The 14,815-nt window shown below is 51.0% G+C and overlaps 1 protein-coding gene across 1 annotated transcript in view; it reads right to left on the bottom strand.

The window, feature by feature from the left end:
- Positions 1–3,667: 3,667 nt before the first annotated feature.
- SNX8 (sorting nexin 8) overlaps positions 3,668–14,815 on the bottom strand; it is a 115,898-nt gene continuing 104,750 nt past the window's right edge. Inside the window, exons 6-11 of the mRNA XM_008566757.1 lie at positions 13,699–13,859; positions 12,919–13,051; positions 8,715–8,783; positions 7,114–7,263; positions 6,575–6,724; positions 3,668–3,836 (exon numbers count right to left, since the gene is read on the bottom strand). Coding sequence (XP_008564979.1) covers positions 3,723–3,836; positions 6,575–6,724; positions 7,114–7,263; positions 8,715–8,783; positions 12,919–13,051; positions 13,699–13,859 — 777 coding nt within the window. The 3' untranslated portion in view covers positions 3,668–3,722. The remainder of the gene's footprint in view (positions 3,837–6,574; positions 6,725–7,113; positions 7,264–8,714; positions 8,784–12,918; positions 13,052–13,698; positions 13,860–14,815) is intronic.

Genomic DNA, 14,815 nt, shown 5'->3' with positions numbered 1-14,815 from the left:
GCGCCGCTGTGCTCCCAGCACCGCACTCTCCCGAGTGAGCCACGGGGTCAGCCCAAGTCTTTTGCCTTTTAAATACTCTTCACCGGGCACCAGCACAACCAGCCCCATCTTGCCCACAAGAAGCTGCCACAGGCACTGGGCTATGACCTGCACTGATGGACAGAGGAGAGAGAGGAGAAGGTGCAGGGCTGTGGGGGAAAAGGGGACAGCATTTCTAACCATCCCTGTGGTAGGCAGCTGGTAAAGGAGAACTGGGTGTTTATTTGCCCAGCACTGCAGGCTCTGACAGTGTTTATTACAGTGAGGAGAAACTGAGGCACAGTCAAGGGCCCAGGGTTAAAACCCAGGTTCAGTGCATTAAAGGCTAGTTCCCTTCCCCTTCCCCAAGAGGATGGGGCCATTCTCTTCACTGTGGGGACCACTAAGAAGAAGGGGGAGATTCAAACCACCCATTACAAAGAACTTACAACTTGACCCAACTTTCACACGTGTTTAATAACAATTGTTCATGTAATAACAATTGTTCATGTAAATTTATTGATAAAAACTTCAGAATATAAACCATTTGTAAACAATTCCAGTTTATTGGGTGTAGTAGTAATTGATTCCTGCAGCCTTATAAAGTGCTTCATACATAAAACTGACTGATGCAAAGCAAGAGAAAGGCCTCAGGTACAAAGAACAGTCCTGACCTTAGTCAGCTGTTGAGTCCCACATGTCCCCACATCAGACCTTCTGAATTAACAGTCTTCCCTTCCCACACCGCCTCTTAGCCCAACCACTGGGAGGCATCTGTGCATTACCACAGAGTAAGCTACACACAGGCCAGGAGGATGTGAGGAAGATATTCCCCCTCACCCATGATCTACAAAGTCACCCTCCTAGTGGCTGCGCTGGTAGGCCAAGCTAAGGTGGCAGCTGAGCTCCCGCTCAGGCCTTCCCACATCTGTAGAATGGACTCTGAATGGCAGGCATGTCGCCCGTTAGGACCAAGCCTGGTGTCCTTCCCACCAGGCAAGGCAAGGCTGCTGTGGCACAGCTGGAGAGGTGTGTGGGGAGCCCCCTGCTGGGAGCAGACTCTCATCCGCCCACCCCATCTGATCCCTCCCCCCACCCCCCAGCTTGGGAAAGTGTACCAGCAGCCTAGGGCTAGGCCAAGAAATGTGCAGAAAAAGGAAGGTGGCCTCTGCTGTCCCCAGCTCCCCTCCCTCCCCAGTGGTCCCTACTGACCTTTACAAAGCACCTGGGGGTGAGAGAAGATGAACCATAAAGGAAGCTCCCATCTCAACAACCCCAGTGTCTGCTAGCCACAGGAAAAGGGCCCCATACCCACATCCAGGCTCCAGAAGCACAGGTGGCCACCCTCCCCCCACCCCCTCTCCTTACCCCTGCCCTCTTCTTTCCCCTCTTCCTCCCCAACACCCCTGCCCTCAGCCTCTCACGCATTACAAGGACCTTGAGACCTTTCTCCAGAAGAGTCTCCAACACAGGAGAATGCCACCAGGAATGTGATCTTATCACTTCCACTCACCCACCCAGAAGTGCCTGCCAGTAAAGTTCTTTTCAGAAAGTTCATCTTGAATTCTTTGGTGCTAGGATTCTCCTTCATGGCCAGTGTAAGAAGCGTGTGTCTTGCCCACCCTGTACATGCAGGCGACCTGCCCACAATTCTCCCCACAACCTCCACAGTCCTACAGCCAGACAGGTCCCAGGCAGATGAGCAGCCCCAAGGGCTTCCAAGCTCAACAGTGCCACAATAGGGATGAGATGGAAAAGGCCTTGCAGCCTTCCACCCAAACAGGGGTCACACCTTATGGCTCAAGTGCATCACAGCGTCAAGAGGGAAGAGTCCTTTGGGCAGCACAGATCCACGCTCAGCGGCTGAGAACCTCTACAGAGGGATATCCCCAGGAAAACCCAGCCCAAGACCCAGGAATATGGGCCAGTGAGCCCACAATCGGTCCCGCCATCCTGGCAGGCTGTGAAGAGGACTCTGTCCTCTTGTCTGGCCAGGAGGGAACTGACCAGCCCCACAGCAAAACACAGGCAGAATCCACATGGCAGGGGTGGATCCAAGTCCCCACTGCCACCACATCACAGCACCTTGTTCTCCCAATGGCACCAACGCGGCTATTGCTAGACCAAAAGACCCTGGCTTTCCCTGTGGCCTGTGAATGTGAATCGGCTTATCAGGGAGGATCGCCTAGCTGCCGGGTACACACAGAGCCTGCAGCCCCTCTATCCTGAACCTGCAAGCTGCATGTGGATACAAAGGCAGAGATATAATCCTGTATCAGATTGAGAGAAAACCCGTCTGGAGTCAGACAAGTGCCCTGGAAGGGAGGAATTTCAGAAATCCTGTAGTCCGGTTGGAAGCTCTTGTAACATCTCTCCCTGGCCAATGAGAACAGTGGGCTCAAAGGAAGCCTGAGAGGCCAAGGAGGCTTGGAGGAATTCTGTGTGTTTACCACAAAAGGAACTCAGACCAGTAACACACCCAGGCCCAAGACCCCACAGTGCTCAGGAGAACAGCTCCTGTTTTCTCCTGAAAACAGAAGCGGCCTAAAAGACTGAGCTGGCAAGTGTGTGGAGGGAGCCAGGGAGGAGGTTTCTGGTTGCCCAAAAGAAGAAAATCGGTTTAAGAGGGGGATAACCAAAGCAACACAGACCCCTCCCTCGAAAGCCCCAGCTAAAACAGAACACATTCCCCTGGGCCCCTCACCTGCCCTGTGCCCCGCCCTTCCATCCTCAGTGCCACACGGTGTGGAGTACAACACCGGCCGCCCAAACACAAGGAGCAGGGAGTCCATGCAACAAATAGGACAGAGCAGCTTCTAGCCCTCAGACAGACAGGGCAAGACTCCGTTCACATCACCTCCAGGTATCTCGGTCCCAGCTTTGTCTTCCATATCTCACACCACGGGGTACAGACAGGGTCACAGTGTGTGTGTGTGTGTGTGTGCATGGAGGGAGGAGCATAGGACATTTGATCCCAGAGGTCAGCCCAAGCCAGGGATCTCAGGATATTCACTAGAGTGTGTCCCCTAGAAAACCAACTGTTCACAAGACAAGTGTCCTTCTGCCTCAGCAGCTGTCCCTGCCTCACCAGCTCCATCCTGCTGTCACACACACACCCAGCACAGTGACACCACCCACCCAGGAGAGTCGCTGGCATGGGTTTACAGCCTTCCCTCCCCCTGGCTCAGCCGCCTCAGCCACCCCACACCCCCATCCTTCCCGACTGTTCCAGCACCTGCAGGCGCCCCCACCATACTCCCCCAGTCATCATCTGCTGTGTGAAAACGATCCTTGCCTCTGCCCCTGTCTCTGGGCAACAGGAGAAAACCCTTCCAGAAAATCCTAACACTTCTCACTGCCAGGCTACAGGCCACAGGGCAGGACTGTGGGGAAGGAGAGAGGGTGGGGGCCAGGCAGAGAACAGCATGGCACAGCAGACCCTGTGCAGTCCATCGCTTCGTGGACACCCCACTGCTTAGACACCTTGGGAGTAACAGAGGCAGGAAGGAGCGATGACCACCCCTCCAGTCCAGCCCACCCAGCCCCAGCCAGGAGTGAGCTCCACTGCTTGAGCTGCATCAGCCCTGACCAGGGAGCACCACGAGGTGAGGCAGCTGCCATCTGAAGGGAATTCACCAGGGACACATCGTTTGGAAAGAAGTTTTAGTGAGGCCGCAGGGAGCTCTTGCCTCGGGCCTCAGGCACTAGTGAGGATACACGCCATCCTCCTGCGGGGACCGAGGCGGGGTCAGCACACTGTGTGGTCCAGCGAAGAGGCAGCTTAGCTTGGGCTTCAACTCATTCCACACCTTGCTCATCTGAGGGAGAAGAGGAAGAAAACAGGGTAAGCACCTGTTTGGACCTTTGCTCCATTTTCTGATGCACCAATTCCAATTCTTTGTCCCTCTAGACATCCCATCTAGTGGCAGAGACAGGAGGGATGATGGGGGTATGTCACCTCCCCCAGGCTCCTGGTCTGCAAGTCCTAGAAGTGAGGGCAGATCGGCCCCTTCCCATTACATCAGTGGTGGCCTTCACAGAAGAAGCTAAATAAGGAGTGGACCAGAGACCAGAGGCCACAGATGGCCCCTCCCTCTGTCTCCTGCATGCAGGACCAAAAGGCCATAAACGTGCTGGACGTAAAATGTTAAGAAACATTACCGTTGGGTCATTTCCAGCACTCTCACTAACAGTTTTGCAGGCACTGGTCTTCTGGATGGCTCAGCAGGTCAAATACCAAGACAACAGCCATCCACTGAATAAAATGTGGACAGGAATAAATGGCCACCACTAGCCAAGCACGTTTGTATCCAGGATGAGGAACAGATACGATGGGCATGAGGAGGTGGGGTGCTGTCAGAGACCAACATTAGCAGTTCAGGGGCTCATGTGACGAGAGAAAACAGAGTGTGGCCCTGGGAATATGCAGACGAAGTCAAGTCACTGGATCAAAATATGTCCAGTCTCAGCATTACAAGACTGAGGGATTAGCGAGTCACGTACAATACAGAAATCTCCTAGGTCTAGGGTTGTGATCACAACCTCAAGTGGAACGCAACCCCCAACCCCACTTGTCATATACTCGCTCATTGATGTCCCCACTGGCCACCCAGGTGTCCAAGCCCAAACCTGCTCTCCTGACACGTCTCCGTGACCTGTAACAGTGAACCATGTGTGCAGTCACTTACATTTACATCTGTTCCTTCCTCTCCAGCCCCATTAACAGTAGCTCTCGGGGCAGCTCACTCATGCCTGCGGTTCCCAAACTGTGCCCAAAGGCACAGCAGATGCAGAGCAAACTCACAGGGGTACAATGGAGTATTTCAAATGTTCCAGGGAAACTCAGCAGTATTTGCCATACACTACATGAACTACTGCTCTGAGGTTGTTTGGAGCTACTTAATAAACAGACTATTAAAAGTTTATTTTGGCCTAGGGCTGCTGTGAAAAAATTACTAAGGCACTGAGAACACCAGAAACTCAAGAAAACATGGGAACTTCTCTCAAGCCATCATGATTTCTCACCTAATCTAATGGCCCTCCCATTCCAGAGCTGCCCGGGTGTCCCACTGTAGTCCTCCCATCCCAGTTGCCAGGGTGTACCATTAATGCACAGATTCCTGAGTCTCTGCCCCAGAGATTCCAACTTAGTAGGTCTGAGGCAGGCTCTGCACAGCAGCGTCTGCATTGTAAACAAACAGGTGGTTTTGGAATGACTGGTTCTAGACCAGGGTGCAGACTGGCCACTGACCTGGTCAGTTGCAATTACTTCTTGAATGGTTTGACAATCTCCATCTTCTACCCCTTTAACCTGTCCCCTCAAACTGTTGCCAGTGACCTTTCTAAACTTCAGGTCTGAGTTCATGTTACATGCTTCTTACGAAAAGCTTTCCTGGCCAGCTCCCTAGACTGGACCCCACCCCATCCCCTGGACTGTGTACAAGTCTCTATCAGAACATGAGAAGCCAGCTCCCCCCGCCAAACTGGCCTCCCTCTCTGGATTTCCTGAGTCCATATGTTCATTGGTGACAGGGCAGATATAATCCAGCTGCATGCCCAGCACCAGCAACAGACCCTGGTCAGTGGCTACCAAGCAGCAATCCCTACCCACTGAGTCCCCAGGCCGATGTTGGAAAGCTGGCAGGGTCATATTTTATAGCATTTCTCAGATAGGGAGACTGAGCCACCGAGGTCATAACAGGTGATAAGAGCCATGGAGCTGGGATGTGAGGTAGGGGTTTACATATTCCGAGCCTGAGCTCCTCTCACTGTGACAAGCAGCTGGAAGTGGCCACAGGCAGATGCTCCCCCTCTTATAAGGTGATTATGGTCCCAGTGCTAACAAGAGGCACCAATGGTCACTTGAAAAGGAAGGACAGAGAATATTAGAAAGCAGAAGGGTGTGGAGACTACACAGATGCCAGAAAAAGAAGAACTAGACAGTGACCATTTCTGAATTATTTCTTCAGCCCTGGCCAGACACGTAAGCATCTCAGACTGCTTGGAGACGGACAAACACAGCTGGCTGAGAAGGGTGTACGAAAAGCCAAAAACGTGTGCAGGCTTCTGCAGCTCTAGACTACTTGGGCCAGGCGAGTGTCGCTGCTGCTTGTGATGTCTCAGGACAAGTCACAGCACTTAATCTCCAAGGCTTAAGGAGCCACCATCTGACCAGGGGTTCTAAGAAAAATATCCAATCTATGGTATTCCCTAATTGCTCAGACTTAATTCCCACCATTTCTTCTCTGAACCTTAGGGTTCAGGAATTCTACATGCTTTACCTCTGACTTCTAGAATTCCTCCAGAAGATAAGAAATTGCTCCTTTATAGTCTCTCTACTCCTCCCACCTCCCTTCCCCCCCAGGAATCATTAGAACAACTTCACAATTATAATTTTGGCTACATATGAGACTAGCAGATCTGAACAAGAACATGCAGACCCTAACTCCACCAACTCCTAAATAATTTCTCAAGGTCAGCCAGCTTGTAGGAAGGGCAGCTGGAAAAGAAAGGCGCTGGCCCTTTCCTACAGTGGTAGGAGCAGGGAGGGGCTCACCTCCTTGTGCCCTTGGATCTGAGAGTTCACGAAGGCCCCAAGGATATGGGAGGTGAGGGGCAGGTAGACGTGGATGAGCTGTGTCTCCTGGTGCAGGCAGTATAGGGAGAAGTAGTTACGCAGCTCCATCGTCTGAATTGCATTCTCTTGCTGCAAGGTAAAGAGCCTCCCTGTGAACCTGGCCCAGCAAACGATGGGAGGGAAGAGCACCAAGGCCCACGATGACGTCCTCCCTGACGTCCTCACTCAGCCTCTTCTGTGTAGTAACCGAGCATTCAGAAAGTACCAAGGGAAGAGAGGGCCAGGACAGAGAGCACCGTGAACGGGGAGGCGTGTCACTTTGGCCAACGGGAGGCAGCTCTCCTGCCTCCACTGCACCCCAGTTCTATTCCTGGGCACACGGGCATGGACATTCCACACGCTCCTGGAGCCAGCCAAGGAGAGCCCACGAGGACAGCTCTGGGTTCAAGCCAGGGCCAGGTGTGGGAAAGACCCCTTCCCACCCCACTCACCTACAGCCGCCTTCCTGCAGCCCCTACCTCCACGATGCGGGACTCCAGCTGCTCCACGGACTCAGGCTCGCGGTTCTGCACGGCAGCACTCATCATCTGCCTCTTCATCAGGCTGTACTTGTGCAGGGCCCGCTGGTGCTTGTGCAGCACACCCTTCTCATGCCGTTCGCACAGGTCCTGCAGTGGAGCAAGATGGCACTCACCCACCATTCCCCCACACCCTCAGCAACTGACTGAAAGGGACCCCTCCTACTGGGCCAGCTTTAGATTCCCCCCCACCTCCTGGCAGGAGAAAGCATTGAAGAGGAGAGAGCAGAGGGGGCTGGAAACCCAGAGTGGCAAGGGGAGGTGCAGACTCATGGCAAATTGCTAAAACTAAATGCTGTTCATGCCCCAGTGTAAGAGGCCTTTTCAGAGAAACAGCTTTTCCTCTTCAGTAACAGCCACCCCCCACACACCCCCACTTCACACTCAGGAAAATGCTCATGAAACAGAGTAGTTCAGGTGTCAGGCCCAGACTCAAACCACAACTCAAACCACAAAGAAGTCCATCAAGCCCAATCTGAAATGCACTGATTTACACAGGGGCTCACAGCACAGACCATCACCAGGCTCCAAACCAAAAACTCACGTAAATAAACTTAGTTTAGAATTAGGAGAAATGTACAGCCCAGAGCACTGGGACGGTTCTGGACCTCAGACTCTGAATGCTGTCCAATTTCCAGAAAGCCAATGTTCCTCTAGTAGAAAAAGAACCAGTCAGCCTCTGAAAGGAAGATACACTGGCATTTACCCTAAAATAACCCCAGTCAGAAATACTGCGGGAAATACTAGCCACAGAATCATAGTGCTGGGAACTTAGAGGCCACTTGGCTATCATCTCACTCAGCAGAAGTCCCTTCTAGAACATTCCCACAAGCACTGGGCCAGCCTTCTTTGAGCTCCTCAGTACAAAGGATTTCTCTGGCCTCACAATGTGATCCACTCTATCATGGATACTACAACAGTTAGAAAGCTTCCCCTACTCTAAGCTGAGCTCTGACTTCCCGGAACCTCTACTGGCCAGGCCTTCACACACCTAAAGAGAGCTATCTCACACACTCACTCACTCACACTCACACTCACACACACACAGAGTCTCTCCTACCCAGCTCAGTCAACGCCCCCACCCTCACCCCCAACTTTCAGATCAGGGAAGTCTGTGGGAGCCACAGGCCAAAGCGCCCCAGAGCCAGCCAAGAGGAAATGATATGAGTGAGACTATGGAAGGCCCATCATCTCTCCACAACCCTGGCTTTTCGACTCTTCTTCCATTCCTCCAGAGTTACACCCTTGAAAGATCATAAGATCATTTTTTTTTTTTGGTCTTTTTTTTTCGTGTCCGGCAACGGATCGCAACCCTCAGTGTCACGCCCGGACCGGACCGGCAATGGGATCGCAACCCTTGGTGTTGCGCCCGCACCTCGCTCAGCCAGTGAGCGGGAACCGGTCTGTATGTGGGATCCGAACCCTCGGCGGGAGCGCCGCCGCACTCCCAAGCGGCGCACTGTAGCAGTGCGCCACCAGGCCGGCCCCATAAGATCATTTTTTAAAGTTCTATCCTTGACCAAGGAGCAGCTAAGACTCACTTTATAGGACTGGAGCAAATCCAAGAAAAGGTTCAATTTCTCCACCACATCATTCTCTTCCTGTTTTCCCTAGAAAACAAGGGGTGAGTTAACCAACACAGAACACACACAAGACCCAAAACTCTGCCAGGGAACTCACATCCAACCAGGCTGGGCTGGCTTCCTCCCAGAGAAAAGGCACTCCCCCAGAACTACCCAGCCAATCCTGCAGAAGAGCCCTCCCTTCTACCCACCAGTCCACCCAATAACAGGCAGAGACGCCCACGAACCCAGCAATTTTGATGGGAACAAGGGCCTTAGGTCCAGCAAGGACAGCTGCCCACCCCTGGTCTAGTTGTTCAACACTGTTGTGTCTTCCTTTTGGCTTTCCAAAGCCAACGTCTCACGCCCAACACACTCACTGGGAGAGCCAGGCCCCTCAAGCCCCTCCCCAGCAGCTCTGCCCAGAACTGCAGAAAACCTGAGTTTCTATGTGAAGCTGTGAGCTGTGTCCAAAAGGGGAAACAAATGGGAGCGATCTTGCTGGCAACAAGGGACGTCACTTCTACTTTAATAAAAGGGGAAAGAAACACAGGCCCAGGAAGTTGGGGACAGAAGGGAGGGCAGAGACTGCAGCTACAAGAAGGATACGTTACATTAAAGACATGCGTGGAGTTAAGTGAACAAAGACATTCTGGTGGTTCGGCTGACACAAGGAGATGAGAAAGGGCCACACCAGAGCAGGCAGGGAGGAGCAGGCAGACACAGGCTTCTCTCTAGCCGCTGCTCACAGCTTTGTGCATGGGCAGCACAGTGATGGAGACAAGCCGACAGGCACACAGTGAGTCTGCAGCATGAGGGCAGCCCTGGTAGTGGAATGGACACCCTGGTGATAACAGGGTTAAAGCCCTGCTTTTGCAGCCATCCACAGCACTCTGGGGACATGAGTAAGCACCACCAGCCAAACACCACCCAGAGACTGCCCCTGGCCTGCCCAGCGTAGATCCAGTAGCAGCACTCAGCAGGACACAAGGACAGACCACTGTGTGCACAGACCGACCAGTACGGATCTCAGAGGCACTCTTCGGTATTAAGAGCAGGCACCAAAGCCCTGGAGATGGCGAGTCATTGAGGGAAGACAGCAGAACAGGCATCACGTTATCTCCAGGCCCTGCTCCAGGAGCAACAGACACAGACCTGTGAGGCTCACTACAGACCCTCCCAGCATTGTCACAGCAACAAAGTATGGACCAAGTAGGCAACCAAAGTAGGTGCCCTGGGGACACCCTCCCCCAATGCTGGTACCTTGGTCATGGCCACAGAACAGCTTGTGCTCCTAAGTCACGATGGTTTGAGGAGGACCTCATGGATACTACAGTCCTTCTATAATCTAATCCCCCACCTGTTGCAGAGAGTGAAAAAGCTTATCCCATAAACTGCACAGTGAACTCAGTGCAAGGGATGTGCTGGCAGGAAGGAGAAGACTGAGAAAATATGAAGAGACAGGGAAGTTTTGTAAGAACACAAGCACTGGACTGGGAGCAGGGGCTGCCACCACCTCAGGGTATCCTGGAATGCCCCTTCCACCTTCCAGGCCTCAGGCCTGCTGAGCAAGAAAGTCCCCAGCCACTACTAAGTCCCACACCCACAGCCAACCAAGATTCCAGCTAATGAGGTTCCAGGAAAACAACAAATATGTTCATGGTTTTTAAAACTCAAAAGGAAAATGCCAGCTGTCCACAGGTGCATCATTCCCACCTGACCAGGTAGAAAGGCATAAGAAAACGGAGGCTTCTTCCCTGGTCCAGTAGATGGGGGAATTCAGGGGTCCTTCCTGCACATGCTACCAGCCACCAAGCCCCATTTATGGTTCAATGCCACACAAAACCCCAAACCATTAATGTGTGCACTTTCAACAAAGGCACATGATCCATCACCATAGAGAAAACAGACCCTCTATTTTGATCCTCACTTGTCTTTCTGAGATATAGTTATTTACAGCTCCTTATAGGTCTAGAGAGAATAAAACTAGTATAAGTAAAAACAGAGTTAGGAAAAACAATCCTAGAATGTCTTTACTTGTACTACAAGGGTAAAATGGAATTTTAGCTGTATCAGTTGAAAGTCCTGATGGGTTCTTTGATCCAGTTTCATATTAAAACTATTAATTTCACTATAACCAAGGACAGTGAGGAATATTCAGGAAACGTACTTCTCTAGACAATAAATTTCAAAACAGAGTTCATGAAATATCAAAGAATCACAAAGCTGGGAAGAACCTCAAACTGCAAACTTCTACCAAATCAGAAGCCTGAACCTTTTCTCACTCTTCAAGGTGGAAACACAGCATCCAAATCTGAATCAGAAAAGACCTTGGGGGCCGGCCCGGTGGCGCACTGCTATAGTGCGCCGCTTGGGAAGCGCGGCGGCGCTCCCGCCGAGGGTTCGGATCCCACATACAGACCGGCCGCTCACTGGCTGAGCGAGCTGCGGGAGCAACACCGAGGGTTGCGATCCCGTTGCCGGTCCCGGTCCGGTACGGGCGCGACACTGAGGGTTGTGATCCGTTGCCGGTCACGAAAAAAGACAAAAAGGAAAAAAAAAAAAAAGACCTTGGAAATCAGCTAACTAGTGATTTTCATCCTGTGCTCTGCAGGATCCCCAGGGATTCTTGGAGCCCCTGCTGGGGGCTACCTACTGAAGAGGTAGCTGAGTGTGGCAGGGGTCTGTGTCCCCGCAACTACAACCAGAACAGCTTTGCTTTTACATTTTACACACCAAGCTTGGGGAAAAGGTTCAACGGGCTTAAAAAAAAAAAAATTCTTTTAATGATCTAGTCTAAGCCTCCTGTATTTAATTGATGCAGAAAGTAAGGCCCAGAGACCAAAGTAACTTGAGCAAGGTCACGGCACAGAGCGCAAAGTGCAGAGCAGGCTGCCCCAGGCCCTACTGCCTTTCTATCCCATCAAGCCCCCCAGCACCACTTCCTTGGTCCTCTCCACGTTGGAAAGGTGGGCAGTCAGACATGGAAGTGGAAGGGACCCAGTGCCAGTGGAGAGACACCATCACTGCCCTAAGCTCAGTTTCTAAGGGGAACACAAAAGGCACAGGGTGCAGAAGAGGAAGAAAACCCAGGGCTTTCCATTCCAGCAAAGAGATCAAATTCCATCTTTAACATGAAAACATGGGCATCTGAGAGTGCCCAACCTCCAGCATGAAAAGTCCCAACTCCACAACAGGTGAATCTACCACATACCAAGTAACTAAAGAGCTTCACGTTTCAGGAAGGAAGCACGGCCTTAACAAATACAGTATTTTAATTCATTTAAGAATATCTACTAGCAGCTTAAAGACCATTTTCCCAAGAAATAGGCAGCAAGCTTTCACCCTCAAAATTATGTAACATTCTGGGGCCGGCCCGGTGGCGCACTGCTACAGTGCGCCACTTGGGAGCGCGGTGGCGCTCCCGCCGAGGGTTCGGATCCCACATGCAGACCGGTTCCCGCTCACTGGCTGAGCGAGGTGCGGGAGCAACACCGAGGGTTGCGATCCCGTTGCCGGTCCCGGCCCGGTACGGGCACGACACTGAGGGTCACGATCCGTTGCCGGGCATGAAAAAAGACAAAAAAAAAAAATGTAACATTCTGATAAATAGCACCCACTTAAACCTTTAAATTTAATGGTAAACACTGCATCTTCAAATTAATCTCAAATGACTACAAAATTCTTTGCGGATTTCTAAAATCAGCTCCAACCTATACAGCAGAAGTACTTCCTGAGGATAACTGGGTGTCAAGCGTAAAAAGGGCAGGGAGTCTCCTGGGGTGCTGAGAGCTTAGTTATTATTCTGATGAGTTAGTTACCGTGTGGCAAATACTAGTTGACTCAGAGAGCAAAATGGGAACTATCTGGTCCACCCAGAAGTATCCTTAGAAGTCCAAGATTACATTTTCAAGGACAGATTCTCTCTTCTTATCTCAGCAAAGTCAACACTCAAAAGACCAGAACCCGATTTGTTTTTGTTACTGGCAACCATCTCAAAAGTGTAAATGGCTCAGGGGAGCCACCCAGAACAGATGGGGACTGGCAGTTCCCACCCAGGGAACAGGTGCTCACTCACTCAAGACTCAGAACTTTGAAGTCGATCTAAGACAGAGGTGCTCCCTCATGCCAAGGTATAGAATGTTCTCTGGAACAGGTGCCTGCAGAGAACAAATCCACTCACCTGTTGTGCAGCCTTGTCGGCGAGCAGTGCAAACTCCACAGACAGGCCTTTCAGAGCCTGCTTAAGGGACCCCCACGTGCTGCTGTTCAGAGTGGCCCAGGAGGGCAGGGGGGTTGTGTCAGAACCTAAAGCACTAAGGGAAGCAAAACACACACAGGAGAGGAAACACTCAAGGCCTCGAGCTCACCATGCAGTCGAGGCTAATATCCCCTTTTGCCACAGATTCATGGCCCTAAATACCAAGTCATCCCACAGCACCTGCGTGGCTCCTACCCTAGACCCCTCTACTCAAAGAGTGGTCCATGGCAAAACCTGGGAGTCGGTGAGAAAGGTAGGATCTCAGGCCCCACCCCAGACCTACCGAATCAATTCTTCCCAACAAGACCCCAGTGATGTGTGCACATGTAAGTTTAGACTGCCGAGGAGAGCAGAGTGCTGGCGCCAGGTCTGGTCTCTCCTCTAGCATAAAGGAAGCATTACTAGTCCACGGTCTGTTCTTTCCCAAGTCGAATGAAAATCTAATCCTGACAATGGGAAAACTTGGAAATTGACAAATTTACTTGTATTCAGGAATCCACATTTCTCTGCCTAAATTCTCCACCTTTTTTCTTCTAAATATTATGCCACATTTGCCTGACCCATTTTCTTCCCCTTTTGGAGTGAAACAGGTCAAGATGATGGTTATTACAGTAAACACACTTTCTGCTCCAAGCCTGCCACCGGTCTAAAGATTCCCTCCCCACCTAACTCACCCCTACAGAATTTGAAAGGGTCACCTGCCTTAACTCCTTCCCAAATATAAGAAGATCCGCAGCATTGTCGATGGCCCTCGATGCAATCCGTTCAGCTCTATCACGAAGCTTATAAAAGCTATTGTAGATATTTCGAATCAGCTCCCGGCTAACAGCAAATTGAGTCTGGATGTCAGCTGGGAGGAAGTCCTGCCAGAGTAAGAGAGAAACTGTGGATAACCAGACCTGAAACGCCTTTCAGAAAACAGCAGCTGATCACCCAAAAGGTGATCAACAGGAGACTGAACAACTCCATCCACGTGAACAGGTAAATGAGACCAAACTCCAAAGCCAGATCCTGTTAGAGACCACCATGAACCCGCTGCCCCTTCTCCACTGCCTGCACTGGATCTCTCTTCTTGTCCAAAAAAGAGAAACTAATATCATTTGTACACTGCAAATGTTAAGACAAATGATGCCATGAGATTATGATTACAGGATCCACTGGATTTTTTTTTTTTTTTTTAAAGATGACCGGTAAGGGGATCTTAACCCTTGACTTGGTGTTGTCAGCACCACGCTCACCCAGTGAGCAAACCGGCCATCCCTATATGGGATCCGAACCCGTGGCCTTGGTGTTATCAGCACCGCACTCTCCCGAGTGAGCCACAGGCCGGCCCCTGGATCCACTGGAATTTGATCAAATGGCAGATCCTATCAAAAAAACATTCAAACAATAATCTCCAAGCTTGACACGACGAATGTAAATTCCTGAAAGGCTCTTCACACGAAGGGAACGCCTCCTGTATTCTTCATCTAGTCCCAAAGACTTTTTACAAGCTTTAACATTAACTATCAATGCTTAGAAAACAGAAAGCTCAGGGAATAAAATGAAGGTAAAAAGTTCTTTATTTTTATATGGAAGGGCTGGCCCATGGCTCACTCGGGAGAGTGCGGTGCTGATAACACCAAGGCCCCGGGTTCGGATCCTATATAGGGATGGCTGGTTAGCTCACTGGCTGAGCGTGATGCTGTCAACACCAAGTCAAGGGTTAAGATCCCCTTACCGGTCATCTTTTAAAAAATAAATAAATAAATAAATAAATAATTCTTTATTTTTAAATGGAGAAGCAGTTTTTTTTTTTTTGTCTTTTTGTCTTTTTCCG

Source organism: Galeopterus variegatus, unplaced genomic scaffold, assembly GCF_000696425.1.
Source record: "Galeopterus variegatus unplaced genomic scaffold, G_variegatus-3.0.2 Scaffold267, whole genome shotgun sequence".
NCBI classification, from domain to species: Eukaryota; Metazoa; Chordata; class Mammalia; order Dermoptera; family Cynocephalidae; genus Galeopterus; species Galeopterus variegatus.
Note: the sequence above shows the minus strand (reverse complement) of the source record. Positions and strands in the feature narration are given on the sequence as shown.